This window comes from Lynx canadensis, chromosome B3 (genome assembly GCF_007474595.2).
Source record: "Lynx canadensis isolate LIC74 chromosome B3, mLynCan4.pri.v2, whole genome shotgun sequence".
NCBI classification, from domain to species: Eukaryota; Metazoa; Chordata; class Mammalia; order Carnivora; family Felidae; genus Lynx; species Lynx canadensis.
In genome coordinates, this window is record NC_044308.2 from 70,085,989 (window position 1) to 70,100,956 (window position 14,968).

General features: G+C 35.9%; 1 protein-coding gene across 1 annotated transcript; it reads right to left on the reverse strand.

Annotated features, from left to right (window-relative positions):
- Positions 1-11,942: 11,942 nt before the first annotated feature.
- Positions 11,943-12,881, reverse strand: LOC115517017 (olfactory receptor 4K3-like). The gene has a single exon (XM_030320193.1). It carries the CDS (start codon positions 12,879-12,881, stop codon positions 11,943-11,945), a length of 939 nt encoding a protein of 312 aa, XP_030176053.1.
- Positions 12,882-14,968: the final 2,087 nt, after the last annotated feature.

Here is a 14,968-nt window from a genome sequence, read left to right on the forward strand (position 1 = left end):
CCTTCAAGTTATCAAGCCAAAACTGAACTCATATTCCACACCATTGTTTTAATAAATATCATTACCATTTTCCCAGATGCCCAATACAGACACCTGTGTGGCACTCTTGTTTGTATTTCCCTTTCCACCTCTAGTTGCGCAATTTTTATTGGTGAATATTTCTTCATTTCTCTTCTCTTCATTCTATCGTTATTTTTTTTTTTTTTTGCCTTTGGTCTATGTATTTTATCATCTTGACAGTTGAAAAGATCTCTCTGCTCCATTCTTCCTCAAGTCCAGTTGATTCTATAGTCTGATTTGAGATATGTCTGTCAAAAGTCAAGTTTGATCATGTGACTTTCCTACTTAAAGCCTCTGGTAGGTTTATCAAGAGAAAATTCTTGAAATCTCACAGCACATCACATAATATGCTGAGAAGAGATGAGTAATATTTGGTTTCAGAAGCTGTTTCCATGAAAATTTTAGGGAATGAATGTACTAAACAGTCACTGGAGAAGTTTCAAAACTGATTCTTTTTTTTTTAAATTTATTTTAATGTTTATTATTTTTGAGAGAGCGAGTGAGCACTAACAGGGGAAGGGCATAGAGAGAGGGAGACACAGAATCTGAAGGAGGCTCCAGCCTCTGAGCTGTCAGCGGAGAGCCAGATATGGGGCTCGAACTCACAAACTGTGAGGTCCTGACCTGAGCCAAAGTCAGACACTTAACCCACTGAGCCACCCAGGTGCCCCTCAAAATTGATTCTTGATAACATCTCTTAGTAAAATAGGAAATATTAAGAAATATTTTAACATGATTGTTTTAATAGAATTTTTAAACCAGCAGTCAAAATCTGGTTATAGGTGAAATATCAAAATCAATAACATAAAGAAGGAAGCCTGCAGCACTGTTTCAATCATATGCTATGGACAAGAAGATTAAATCAAGTAATACTACTGAAGGGACTGTTGCAAAATATATTAATTAACAAATCACACAGTTGTCGACCTCAAAAACTTAAGACAAATATTAAGAAATATTAAATTTAGTAAGATCATTTTATTTTTTAAATTTTTAAATATTTATTTATTTTTGAAAGAGAGAGAGACACAGCATGAGTGGGTAAGGGGCAGAGAGAAAGGGAGACACAGAATGTGAAGCAGGCTCCAGGCTCTGAGCTGCAGCACAGAGCCCAACTCGGGGCTAAAACTCAAACTGTGAGATCATGACCTGAGTGAAGTTGGATGCTTAACCAACTGAGCCATCCAGGTGCCCCTAATAAGATCATTTTAATAAATATAATGTCAAAAATAACCTGTTAAATAGAGAAACTTCAATTATAAGTGAACAAAATGTGTAGTGTATGCATTCTACTGAAAAAAATTTTTTCTGAAATATTTGAAAACTGTATGATAAGGGAAATGAAACCATGCAAATGGAGGGAAGGAAAGATGACAAGTAATAAAAATATCAATTCTCACTGACCAATTTGTGCACTAACTGCAGTGCTCATTTGAAGTCCAGTGGAAATCTTTTGGAATATTATAAAGTGATCCAAACGTCCATTTCAAAACTCAGGAAATTTTCCAAAGGAAATGAAATGGGAATTGAGGACAAAATGAGAATGCTTTCTATAAAAGATATTAGAATATGTCCTAAAACTATACTAATTAAACAGTGATTAATTTGGCTAAAGGTCAACAGATAAATTAAACAGTTAAGAATGTGATAAATAAGGGAATTTGACATATGATAAAAAAGGCATCACAATTATGTAGGTGATGAAGAGTTATTCAATCTACTATAACACTATATGTTAACTACACTGGAATTAAAATAAAAAATAGATAAATTCAGAATATTCAATAGTTGTTAAACATGTAGCTCAACATTGCAAACATAAAGTTGTATCTTGTTATACATTTAACAATTTTTTTAATGTTTATTTTTTTGAGAGAGAGAGAGTGCCGCAGGAGAAGGGCAGAGAAAGTATCTTATTGTACATTTTATAGCAATGGAATTTCTGGATGATTAGAAGGATTAAATGTACAAGTAAAATTATAGAATTTTAAGAAAATAGGTATGAATTAATTTGAAAACTTCAGGTGAAGAGGTCTTTCTGTATTTACTCCAAGTTCAGAAAGTAGATTCCAGTTTTGTATTTATTTCTCAACAGAATGGATAAACCTGTTGCTGCTGTAGGTTCGGGGAAGCAGTGCTTCTCATTCTCAGCTCATGGGAGATATGAAGTGGTACAGTCACTCTAGAAGGCAGTTGAGTCATAAAAGTAAAAAAACAAAACAAAACAAAAAACCAAAAACACACCTCAGTAATCCTGTTGGAATTGTTTTGAAAGGAAATAGAGAAATGAACAAAATGTATTTGTAATGTTATTTTACTTATGAGCATTTTGAATAATGTAAGCTAATTGGAAACATTGTTTAAGAATAACAGAGTGATTAAATAAGTGGATATATTCATACACGGCAGGCTTAAAAATGAACATTAAATCTACATTAAGTGGGGTGAAAAGATTTCAGTAAGTTAAGGAAACATTTATAGAGAAAATCTTCTTATTTTGGGGTCTGGAATAACATTTTGCATGAGTAAATGTTTAGGATTCACCCCAAGTTTCTACAGGTGGTGGAATTTTAAATAGTTTTATGCTTTTTTTTTTAATGTTTATTTTTGAGAGAGAGAGAGAGAGAGAGAGAGAGAGAGAAGGGGGGAGGGAGAGGGAGAGAGGGAGAGAGAAAGCACCAAAGGGGGAGGGGCAGAGAGAGAGGGAGACATAGACTCTGAAGCAGGTGCCAGGCTCTGAGCTGTCAGCACAGAGCCCCATGTGGGGCTCAAACCCACAAACCTTGAGATCATGACCAAAGTCAGATGCTTAACTGAGCCATCCAGATGCCCCTATTCTTGTTTCTTTATCTCCAACTCGATTTGCTATACATCTAGGGGTAATATTTATTGTTTTTTAAGTTTGAAAGTAAATGTGTCAAAATAAATTGAGAGGATGGAAAGAAACATTTATATAGGAGCCATTTCCAGGAAACAGTACAACGCAGTGTTTAAGAGCACAAACACAAGGCCCAAACCGTTTGCATCCCCAGATCCCCCATTTACTGGCTATTTGTTCTATGTTAGTTACCAGACTGCTGGATGTATCAGTTTCTTCATTGTTGTAGGCAGATCCTAAGAGTCAGTAGGTTTTGTAATTGTTTTAAGGACTAAATGAATTGAAATAAGAAAACATCAGAAAATGCTTGGACATATAGTAAATGCTAAATAAGTGTTACCTATTGTGATAATTTTGATGATTTTCAGGAAACAGACCTAGCATTTCAGACTGGTAACTGATTGAATAAATCTGGCAGAAAGAAAGCTAGCATGCCCTTGTCATGTTGTTTCACTAGGAATACAATCCTGAAGGCATAGATACTGCTTTTTGTTTTAAGATACTAATATTTAGAGAAAAGGAGATGGAAGAGTCAATATACTTCATATACTATCTTTAAAAAGATACTAGAGCTTTGAAGAATATGTTTATTCATCATACAGTTTTAACTCTGAGAATAATACCAGAAGGATATTAAACAACATGAATGAAAATCATTCAAGTTAAGTGAATTAACAAAAGAAAAGGGTGACTGAAAAAGAAATAAATTATGGGGAGCCAAAAAAGGGGTGATAATAATGGAGCCAGATACTGTAGAATTAAAGATTGAATTTCCACCTACCTGCAGGCTCTGGTTTCACCCTCCAGCTTCAAGGGATTGAGAAACACAGAGAGATTAACTCCCTTTTAGATTCATTGTTATTAATTAAGACACATAGTTAAAAATAGTGCTCACCATTAGGAATGAAACCAATTACGGGGCTGGGTATTAATGACTAATATCTATTCCATTATTGGTTGTCTATAGAAATTAGGTCTTTTATGAACATTGGGTTTTTCCCCAAGGTCAAGTTACATGAGCTACAGAACAGTGTGATAGAGAAATTGAACAGTCTGGTGTTACGAGTAGTAATTATGTGATTGTGACAGTATTTTTTCAAATTTGAGATTAGAGATGTGATACATTACAGATGTTTTATAGATTATAGAATTGTTGAAAGTTAACAGAAGCATGACTCACTGATTGTGTCTGTTTGGCATCAATATTATGTAAAGGACTAAATACCACTACATACTCTTAATTGCTAGTTGCACTTAGGATTCTGAGAAATGGTAAATTTGTATTTGAAAAATATGAAAGCATCAAGCATAGATTGAATATAAACTCAAAAATGTCACTTGGAGTTTTAATAACCTGAAATAATTCTACATGGAAGTCTAGAGACAAAGGAATTTTTGTTTTTGGGAAAAAAGCAGTATGTTCATGGGTTAAATATACTTAAGTGATGTTTTTCAGTTTTCACAAATAACTTAAGCAAACAGAGTACTTTACCTAGGGCTTCACTGCAGGATTTGTTGGAGTTCCACCTGTACAGCTTTAACTTGGGATCCCTTTTGTGATGAAATGCTTTTCTGTTGAAAGGAAATGGAAGCTATTTAATTAAGAGGAATATATTTTCTGGAGGGATTACCTCCAGAACATCAGTCCTTTTTAGCTAAAATGCAAAACTTTTCATGGCAAATATACTGGCCAAGTCCCTATACATAGAACTAGAAAAGTACTGAATAACAAAATAAGGGGAACATAATGAATCTGAGAATGATAATGCAGTCTGGTTAATGAAGTGTGAATTGTGTAAATGAGGAAGAATCAAGACAAGATAACAGTGCAGAAACAACTTACAAGAACCTGAGAATCTTTTCTCTGCAAGCTGAAATCCATAAATATTTATTGTTTCCTGATTAAAGAGTGGGAAGGCAATAGATTTGGCATTAATGAATTAAGGATACAGACTCTATTGACTACTGTTCTCCTACTCATCTCAGCAATATAAACTACGAGGAAAGGTGAGGCAATATGAAAATGCAATGATGGCATGATTTATTATCTATACTGACTAGATGAAAGTCAGAAGGAAATGTGATTCATTTTGTGGCCAGTTGTTCAGAAGCATGGGTGTATGGGTGTTTTGGTTCATGAATTATTAGTAAATAAAAAACCAACTTAGTTTACCATTTTACTTTTTGTTCCTAATTTCATAGTATTGGGTTTCCCAGGACAATAATTTACCTTACTTACAATACGTTCTATCACCATATCATTATAATGGGGGTTGGGTAGGTAATTTGGTGTCTGAGGCAAACTTGTTTGCTGCTTGACCAGGCAATCTTTGGTGGTAACTCTTATTTCTGGTATTCCTCTTAGTATTTTGATCACAAATACTTTAGTGTTCACAACCAAGTGTTAGTGTCAGTTCTGGTACTCTGTGAAGCAGGAACCATGACAGAATTATAGGATAGTTCTAAGAGGAAATGTCTGTGAAGGAGAATAAGAGCAGTAGTGGGTAAGGAAAGCCTTCTTAACAAAATGCCATGTGGCTCTTGTGAAAAAGGAAGGGAAAGGAGGGAGATTGGATGGGGTAGCCTCAGACTGAAGTGCAGCTCCGAGAAACCCCGGTCAGGTTGATGGGGGCTCCAGCAAAGATTGAGCGGGAATGTCCGGGCTCTGGTACACCTACTGTTGTCAATCATTGGCTGGGAGAAGCCTGGAGGAGACCGTGGCCTCTGTGAATGGTGCTTTGGAATCTGAAATTGTTAACAACTGGAAACTGTCAGCTAAGTACATCTGCTGAAGCCAATTCTATCTTGAAGGGAGACATGAGTGGTCTCCTCATGACCCTCCTGTGGCTCAGTGCAGTGTTAGATATTCTCTACCTATTATATAGCAGATTTCACAACATTTGAAACCTTTGTTTGATGTTTCATTGTTCTGATACTTTTGATTTTATTTCAAAAGAATCTCATTTTTCTTTGTTAATACCTATTTGCTTCTAATTTTTTTTAATGTTTATTTACTTAGAGACAGAGTGTGAGTGGGGGGAGGGACAGAGAGAGAGAGAGAGAGAGGGAGACACAGAACTGGACGCTTAACCTAGAGCCACCCAGGCGTCCCAATACCTATTTGCTTCTAAATCACTGTTAGATCTGCCTTTATATTCCTCTTTACTCTCCAGTAATTTCTATTCTCTTCAAGCTTGCCATCTATCTAGGAAAACAAATGAAATGGGCAATATTGTATGTTAAATGCTATTATAAGTAGGTAGACAGTCCTAGACTGAGGAGTCTATAGAAAGGATATGTAACTTTTAAACAAAAATGTTGCCTAGGAACAATAAGTTTATTTCTGTCTTGTGAATGTGTACCTCTTAATTCTCTTTATTTCACACATCCCCTCACCCACATTTCTTTTTATGCATTTTGTTTAGTGCCCTTGCCTTATTTAAATGGTCAGGACTTCCAATAAAATTCCAAATATTAGTGTTGAGAGGAAGCATGTTTTTCTCATTCCTAATCTTAGGTTAAAGGTTGGGATTGGAAAGTTTGGGGGAGCTTCCAATATTTTATCATTAACTGTGACTTATGCTGGAGATGTTTGTAAGTACTATTTCAGCTCGAATACTTTTCATTCTAAATCTACATTTCTGGGTTTTAACATGAAAGTGTATGGGATTTTATCAAGTGTTCTTTCTATATCTACTCAGATATGTGTATGATTTTTCTCCCCACCCCCCATTTTTTTAACCTGGTGATTGGTTTCCAATAGTTAGGTCAACCTTGCATTTCCAGTACTAAATTAATTTAGCATAATATTTTATTCTTATTATATATTGTTTCACTTTCTTCACTATAGTTTTGGATGTTGCATGTATGTTTATGAGAGTGAACAGCATATGATTTTTCTTTTTTATGTCTTTATCTGATTTTCATGTAAAATTTATGTTGGCTTCATAAATTTGGATAAAGTGTTAGCATCTGGTGTGAAACCCATTCTTCCAAATTTGTGGACATCTTGGAGAAAAAAAATGTAGAAGGAATGATAGAAATGACCTCTCCATCTCCTTGGAGGAATGCTAGTTGGACCACTTGTAATATTTATTATTAGAAAGATAATGGGGAGTCTTCACATACGTAGCCCTTTTAGCAGGCTACACTTGACCTGTATAGGTTGCTAATAGTAAATTAGCCTGGAATTTTTGGAATGATTGGATGGATTCAGCTGAAAAATGTCAATTAGCTATGCATTTGTCAGAGTAAATGTTGAAGATGTTTTATGACCAAAATAAGGTCCTTTTCTGTAAGGAGGCTATACACGCATCATTAGGGCCGAGTCTTCATTGTTCTGTCTTCTTCACATGCAGCCTACAACAGCCTGAACAAACTTGGGGACTCTTCTTAGTGGTCTCAGGAGTCTCCATTCTTGACCTTTGTGTTCTGTATCCTTTTGCTTATTGGTAAATTTTGATAGCGGATAATGTTTTTGATTGTCCAACTTTGTTATTTTGGCCAAAAAAAAAAAAAAAAAGGTGTTTCTTCTTTCTCTCTTCTCAAGAGAACATTATATAAAAAATATTTCTTTTTTCTTTTTAAAATTTTTATTTATTTATTTTAAATTTCTGTTTTCTTTCTTAAGTGTTTTGAGTATTCACCAGGGAAGCCTACTTTAGGCCTGCACTTTTCTTTGTGAAATACTGTATCAGTCAGGGATCAGCCATCAAAAAGGATGCACACATGATTTGAACAGAGTTTAATATAAAAATTAACCAGGTACAAAGTTGTTAACTAGGTATCTGAAAGCATATAAAGATAGCTCTCTGCTTTCATGGAGGTAACAGTTGTAAGAAGCAGCTTCTACTCCTAAGGGTGAGGGAGCAGAGACAAGAAATTGGAATTACTGAAATGTAGTTCTTTAGAATAGAGTCCTGTGGAGCTGATGAAAATCCCTTTTTGGAGGGAGTGTATCTTGGCTATTGCCTGTTTCTCTGAACTCAGAAGAGAGGCATGATAAGCCCGGGACCCGGATTTTTTGGAGATAGAGTAGCAGCATGCTAGTGTTATCTCTAAGAAAGCCCGATGAGGCTAATTCTCAAACTGTTGGAGAGACTGCACCCTGGATTCACCTGCTGCCATAGCAAAGAAACATCACTGCAGTAGCTGTGGTGATAATGCTCACACAGGCACAGCAGGCAGAGGGGGAGCCCGTAGAAGCAAAGAGGAAGGAATCCCTTCCCCTGTCTCTACCTTTGCAACCTCCCCCTGGCATGGTCTATCACCAGAACATAAAATGTAGACAGATGGCAGTACAGGAATGTGGTTTGCAGAGTCCCCATATCAGAAAGCAGAATACCAAAGGGTGGGTTTTGAGCTGAGAGATAATCATAAAGTTTCAATATGTTTAATAAACATAGGTATATAAGGATATTTTTGCTTTAGGAGGTAGTTTCTTATAGGAATTTTCCTATTTTCTGTAAAACTTTAAATTTAGAGGTGTAAGATTGGACATATCATCTTATAATATTTTTAAGGATTGCAGCATCTGTATTTTTGATACTGGTTATTTGTGCCTTTTTCCCCCTTCTTGATCAGTCTTGCCAATGTATTGTCAATTTTGTTGGTCCTCTGAAATAACCAACTTTGGTTTTGTTAAGTGTTGAATGTAACATTTTTTTTTATTTTGATTAACTTTTGGTCTTATTATTTTCCTCCTCTAGTTTCCTTAGGTGAGTTATCTTTAGATGGACACTTAGATCACTTGTATGCGTCATTTCTCTTTTAAAAATATGTGCATATAGAAAAGTGCTTGCAAATGCGGCTATAGCTGCATTCCATATGTGCTTATGTATGTATTGTTTTTTTATTAGTATTTAGTTAAAATTTTTCTTAATTTCCATTGTGTTTCTTGTTGAAATATGGATTACTTAGAGGTGAATTGTGTTGACTTACTAATGAGTTAAATGAAGTTCATATGCTTAGAAACTAGATGGACAGTAGGATCTCATTTTATAGTCTATCAATTAGAATATTAATTATATTGTCTAGCAAGAACTCAATCCTGATCCAATGTTGTTTTATTCCTCCAGTACAGAGTTGTGAGAAAACGTTATATATAGCCTTCAAATCACTTATGAATAAATGGTGGTTCCTAAAACTAAAGACTTCTATTAGTGAGTACAGCTGAGATAATTGCATCTTAAAAATATTCCAAGAAACCATCATATGTCCCCATGAATATCTGAAGGCTGATCTAAGTATTGCTTCCATGATTATGTGGTTTGGGGAAATATAACTTTCTGCAAACATCTCTTTTTTTAAATTTTATTTTTGATGTTTACTTATGTTTCAGAGAGAGAGACAGTGAGGGACAGAGTATGAGCAGGGAAGGGGTAGAGAGAGAAGGAGACAAAAAATCTGAAGCAGGCTCCATGCTCTGAGCTGTCAGCCTAGAGCCTGATGCGGGGCTCAACTCACGGACTGTGAGATCATGACTTGAGCCAAAATCAGACACTCAACTGACAGAGCCACCCAGCCGCCCCAAACATCTCTTGATATAGTTGGCACTTCTCTTTTAAAAAAATATTTCAGGAAAGTAAAAATTGTAACTACCATTATTTATATAGTTTCATTAGGTCAGCTATGTCATCATCACTTTATTTTAACGGTATAGAGATTGAGATGTCATTATTAACAGTTTAGGTCTTGGTATACAGATAGTACACAAGAAGTCATGGCTTTCTTCTTTTGTTCATGGGAGTAAACTAGAAATCACAATATTATAAAGGTGTGTCAGTATAATTTTAGTTAGCAAATGGCCTGTATCACTCAGTGCTATAATATATGCTCTATTACAATGGCAGTTTCATTCAAAAAGATCATAAGATGTTGACATGACTGTTTTGCCCAACCCAAGATTACTAACACTAACACCCAACGGCTCACATTTCCTTTCTCTATGTTTTACTATTTATGCATGCCATATCATACATTTTGGGGGCTTTCTGTTGAGGGCTTCCCTCGAAAGGAGAAGTTGGTTAGGTATATAGCCCAAAAGAACATGGTCTATCTGAAATCTGTAGAAAGAAAGGTTGTGTGGTATGTGGAATTTGGTGGTGGTGTTGTTAGAAGACCAAAAAGAAAGCCTTTCCTTTATTATTTTTTTTAATTTGCAATATATAACACGTGAAATACACAAAGCAATATAAGTAGGTCATGAAGAAAAGCGTGCAAATGAACAATGGTATGGTGGTAGATAGAACATACCAATGCCATCTTAGTTGCCTCGGCTCCTTCTGGAGTCCCTCTGTTTCCTGGAGGGAGCATTAGCTCTGCTCCTCTCAACGTGTAGCTTTCATTACTGACTCCAAAGCATCTGCTCCAGTTGTGTGCCAGCCACCAGGACAGAGGAAAGAGAAAATGGAGCTGATGTCTTTAAAGAGATGGCTGAAGTTTCACAAATTGCTTCTCATGTTCTGCTGCCAGAAGTCAGTCATATGGCCACATCCGTCTGCAGAGACTAGGAAATCTGCACTGCAGCTGGGTGGTCATGTGTCCAGCTGAATCTGGAGGGTGTTGTGTTAGTCATGGGAAGAATAGGCATATGGACCCTTAGCAGCCAGGCACTGACTTACAGTGTATCCCCATGTTTGGTTTTACAAGGCAACACAAGATTGTTTTTCAGGATGGTTAAGTCAACTTTCACCCACCAGCAGGCTATAAAATTTCCATTAATACACAGCAATACATATTGTCAACGATAACTGTTACTGACAGATGTTTTTCTTTAACATGTATGTCATTATGATCTAAAGTTACATTTTGTGATTACTAATGAGGTTGAGTGTCTAGTGTCCAGTGGTATTTCTTTTCAGAAATAAACACCTGGTCTAAATTTTTCCCACTGTCCCCCCTTTTGGATTATTTCTCTTTTTTATTAATTTCTGGGAAGTTTTTAGATTTTTGAATAAAATTATTGTGTTGTATGCATTGATGGTTTCATTTTGGCTTTCTTCTCTTCGCTGTAAATTTTTTTGCTTCAAAGGAACACATTCTTCCCGTCTACTAGCAATCCTTTCTTATTTCTTTAACATCAGGTAAAATTAGAATCATGAAATTCATTTATTCACATAAGAAAATAAGTAATGTTTCAAGAAGTTGTGAATACTTTTTCTGTTGTATTTAGCAAAAAAATATGTGAAGAGAAATTCAATGTTTGAATCAGCAGTTAAGACTTGAAAACTTGGGGCTCCTGGGTGGCTCAGTCAGTTAAGCATCCGACTTTGGCTCTGGTCATGATCTCGCTGTTCGTGGGTTCGAGCTACGCGTTGGGCTCCGTGCTGACAGCTCAGAGCCTGGAGCCTGCTTCGGATTCTGTGTCTCCCCTCTCTCTCTGCCCCTCCTCCACTTATGCTCTCTCTCTGTCTCTCAAAAACTGAATAAATGTTAAAGATTTAAAAAAAAGACTTGAAAATTTGAACTATAAGGGATATGCTGTGGAGTACAAGGGCAATAACATTATAATTTGATTCATTTTTTTTCTAGGTAGATGTAGATCACTCAAATATCTTTATTATGCTCTCTAGCTAAGTTAGAATTAAAGTAAGTAAATCATGTATTATTAGAAATGAGAATAATGGTAATTAACTCATAGTGGTTTTGTAACATACATAAACTAGGTAAAATGCTTAGCATGGTATAGGGATTATTGGTAAACTAATGGTAGATTTATTACTCTTATCATTATCATTATCAATGTTGTCATCTGAAAATATTTGAATAAATATAAAGGAATATTTGTACAATTATTATTTTCAATTATTATCCTCTCCAAGTGGTAATAATATAAGTGTTGGAGTTTGAACACATTTTCATAATGGAATAAACACAAACCATCCATCTGGGAAGACTTAAGGCTATCGGTATGATGAACAGGTCATGTTTCCAGTTCAGTTTATAGGTAAAAATGTGGCCAAATTTGGATGCAAAGGGTACATTTTCTGATTTAATGAGAAAACTAGGAATTATCCTTTGAATCCATATGCTGACTTATCAGTCTCTTTATGGCATTCCTAATGTCTTTATTTCTCAGTGTGTAAATGGCTGGATTCAGGAGAGGTGTGATTACTGTGTAAAACACAGCAAGAAACTTGTCCACCCAAGTGATGCTAAGTGGCCACAGATAGATGAAGATGCAGGGTCCAAAGAACAGCAGCACCACTGTGATGTGGGCGGTACAGGTAGACAGTGCCTTTGATGCTCCATTCTTAGAGTGAAGGCGCACTGTTACTAGGATATAGGTGTAGGAGATGAGTAGGATGATGAAGCAAGTTGTTGCCAAGACCCCACTGTCAGCATTTATCAATATTCCTAGAGTATGTGTATCCATGCAGGCCAATTTGATCACCAAAGGGATATCACAGAAAAAACTGTCCACTGTTCTGGGTCCACAGAAGGGCAGATCTAAAATCATAGCTAGTTGGCTCATGGCATGCACAAAGCCAATGGCCCATGATATCAAAACCAGCCAGATGCACTTTTGTCTATCCATGATGCTGGAATAATGGAGTGGCTTGCAGATGGCCACATAACGGTCATAGGCCATTGTCACGAGTAGCACCATCTCCCCCCCTCCAAAAAAATGCACACAGAGGATCTGGCTCATGCAGCCATCGAAGGAGATGGTCTTATTATCCTTTAGGAAGTCTATGATCAGTTTAGGGGTAGTTACTGAGGAAAGGCAGAAGTCCACAAATGAGAGATTGGCTAAGAGGAAGTACATCGGGGAGTGGAGATGAGGGTCAGTGATGAATAAGAACACGACAAGGAGGTTGCCCACAACCGTCATCAGGTAAAGCATGGAAAATGGCAGTAAGAGGAAGTTCTGGAGCTCCCTTGAATTACAAAGTCCACGAAAAATAAACTCAGACACCACAGACTGGTTAGCTTCCTCCATTTAGTACGTTGTGTTCTCATGTGACCCAAAGGAAGAACTAAGAACTTCTAGAATGGAAAGAAAAATGTAATTAATGCTCAGGTGCTGGAGAGCAGATAAATAGTACTCATGTCAAAAATTCAAATCATACCATTGTACAAAAGCTCAAAATGGAAAATAAAGTTTTTGTGAATTTATAAGTAGGCACAGTCTGATGGCCCAGAAGGAGAGCTAAGTATAGAAGCGTAGGTCAAAAGCCTTACCTAGCTTAAGTATAGTTGTTATGGGAATAAAAAATGAATATTCTGGTTAAAAATTTCAATAGTAATATATTGGGTAAATAATTTCTCCAAGGCTTGAATGTGCCTCTTCTGCAGGAAAATGAGTAGCTTTAAATATATTCAGAAGTTATTTCCCAGAATCCGGGAAATAATCAAATGCTACATTTCTGACACAAAACTTGCTTCCCAGAAACAAATATTGCTTTGTGAAAATGTGTTAGCAGACTGAACCAATTATTTCACTGACTCTGGGAAAAACCGTTCATCAAATGACTTGAGAAAAGATAGTTGTGTTTCCAAAGAGACCCCAGTTACTGACTGTGCGTTCCTAGTATCCAGTATTTCCCTGCATTTGGAATCTCCCCGTGGAAGAATATGACCACAAACTCCTGTTTCCCTTGGCCTGAGTAACATTAGCATGCCTTGATGGTCCCCAGTTCTGGGTTCTCATTGGTAACAGAGATTTCTTTTTTGAGGCTGCCCTAAATGAAGGATATATGAAAGCTACTTTTACTCCTGATTGTTCTTCAGGAGAAAATATAAATTCTAAGTTCGTTTGTATGTAAACTCTTCATTTCTATTGTTTAACTTGAGCTCTGTGGAAATACATATGTTTACTATTTTCTGTAAGCCAGGAGGCCAAGGTCTTTTTTCATTTTTCCTTCTCTTTTTCCATTTCTTCTTTGGTCTCTCTTCATATCTCCATCTTTCTTATAACCTAATATTTTTAAAAGTTCAGATTATAAAAGCGACAAACTAGCCCGAATTATATAGCACATCTATGTTAAGCACCTTGAAAACAGTTATCTGTCTTATTTATTCATGTGTTTGTATTACTTCTGCCGGTCTTAAAGCATTTTGCATTTCCACCAGCAATGTATGAATTACCTGTGTTTTCACAGGCTGTCCAATGTGATATTATTGTCATATGATGATGAGAAATGGGAAGTGTATGTGGTTTTAATTTCTTACTGTGATTTTATGCATTTTCTCCATTTTGAAGGATTGACGTTCTTTTTACTCCTTTTTTTTTTTTTTTTTTACTTTTTCCTATTAGGTTTTGTTCTTTCTCCTTCTAAGTATTTTTCCACAAAAAGTAAGACTTTATTAGAAAAATCAACATGTGCTTATGATGTCCTTGTTAATATCATCTCACTATTGAATTCAAATTATTTATTTTAATTTAATGTCCTTTAATATATTTTTTGGTTAGAATACTTCACATAAACCTCACAAACTATATGCATACATACCCAAATTATCTATTTTCCAAGTTGTAAATTAAAAAGTAAAAAAAAACTAGAATATAAGCAGGTCTTTGTGACTCCAAAGCTTCCAATATAATTTTCCTGCTAGAAATGGCACCTGGTTGAAACCTTGATTTTGACAAGACTAAGAAAATAAATAAAATTTCTTAAAATTTTTTTTTAAGAAAATAAGACAGGGGAGCCTGGTTGGCTCAGTCAGTTAAGTATCCAATTTTAGTTCAGGTCATGATCTCGTGGTCTAGTCCATGGGTTTGAGCCCCACAAGGGGCTCTGTGCTGACACCTCAGAGCTTGGAGGCTCCTTCAGATTCTGTGTCTCCCTCTCTCTCTGCCCTCTCTCTCTCTCTCTCTCTCTCTCTCCAAAATAAATAAACATAAAAGTCTTCTGAGGTAAGACTTTTTGTTCTATGAAGAGGTAACAGAGACACAAATAAATGTAAATGGCTAGTAACGATAGGAGTGAGATACACAGGTTCACATTAAAATCTATTCAGTTTCATTGTTTTGAATTTTAGGTACTTTGCCCTACAGTTTTTGAGTGAAACATTTCTCCATTTGCT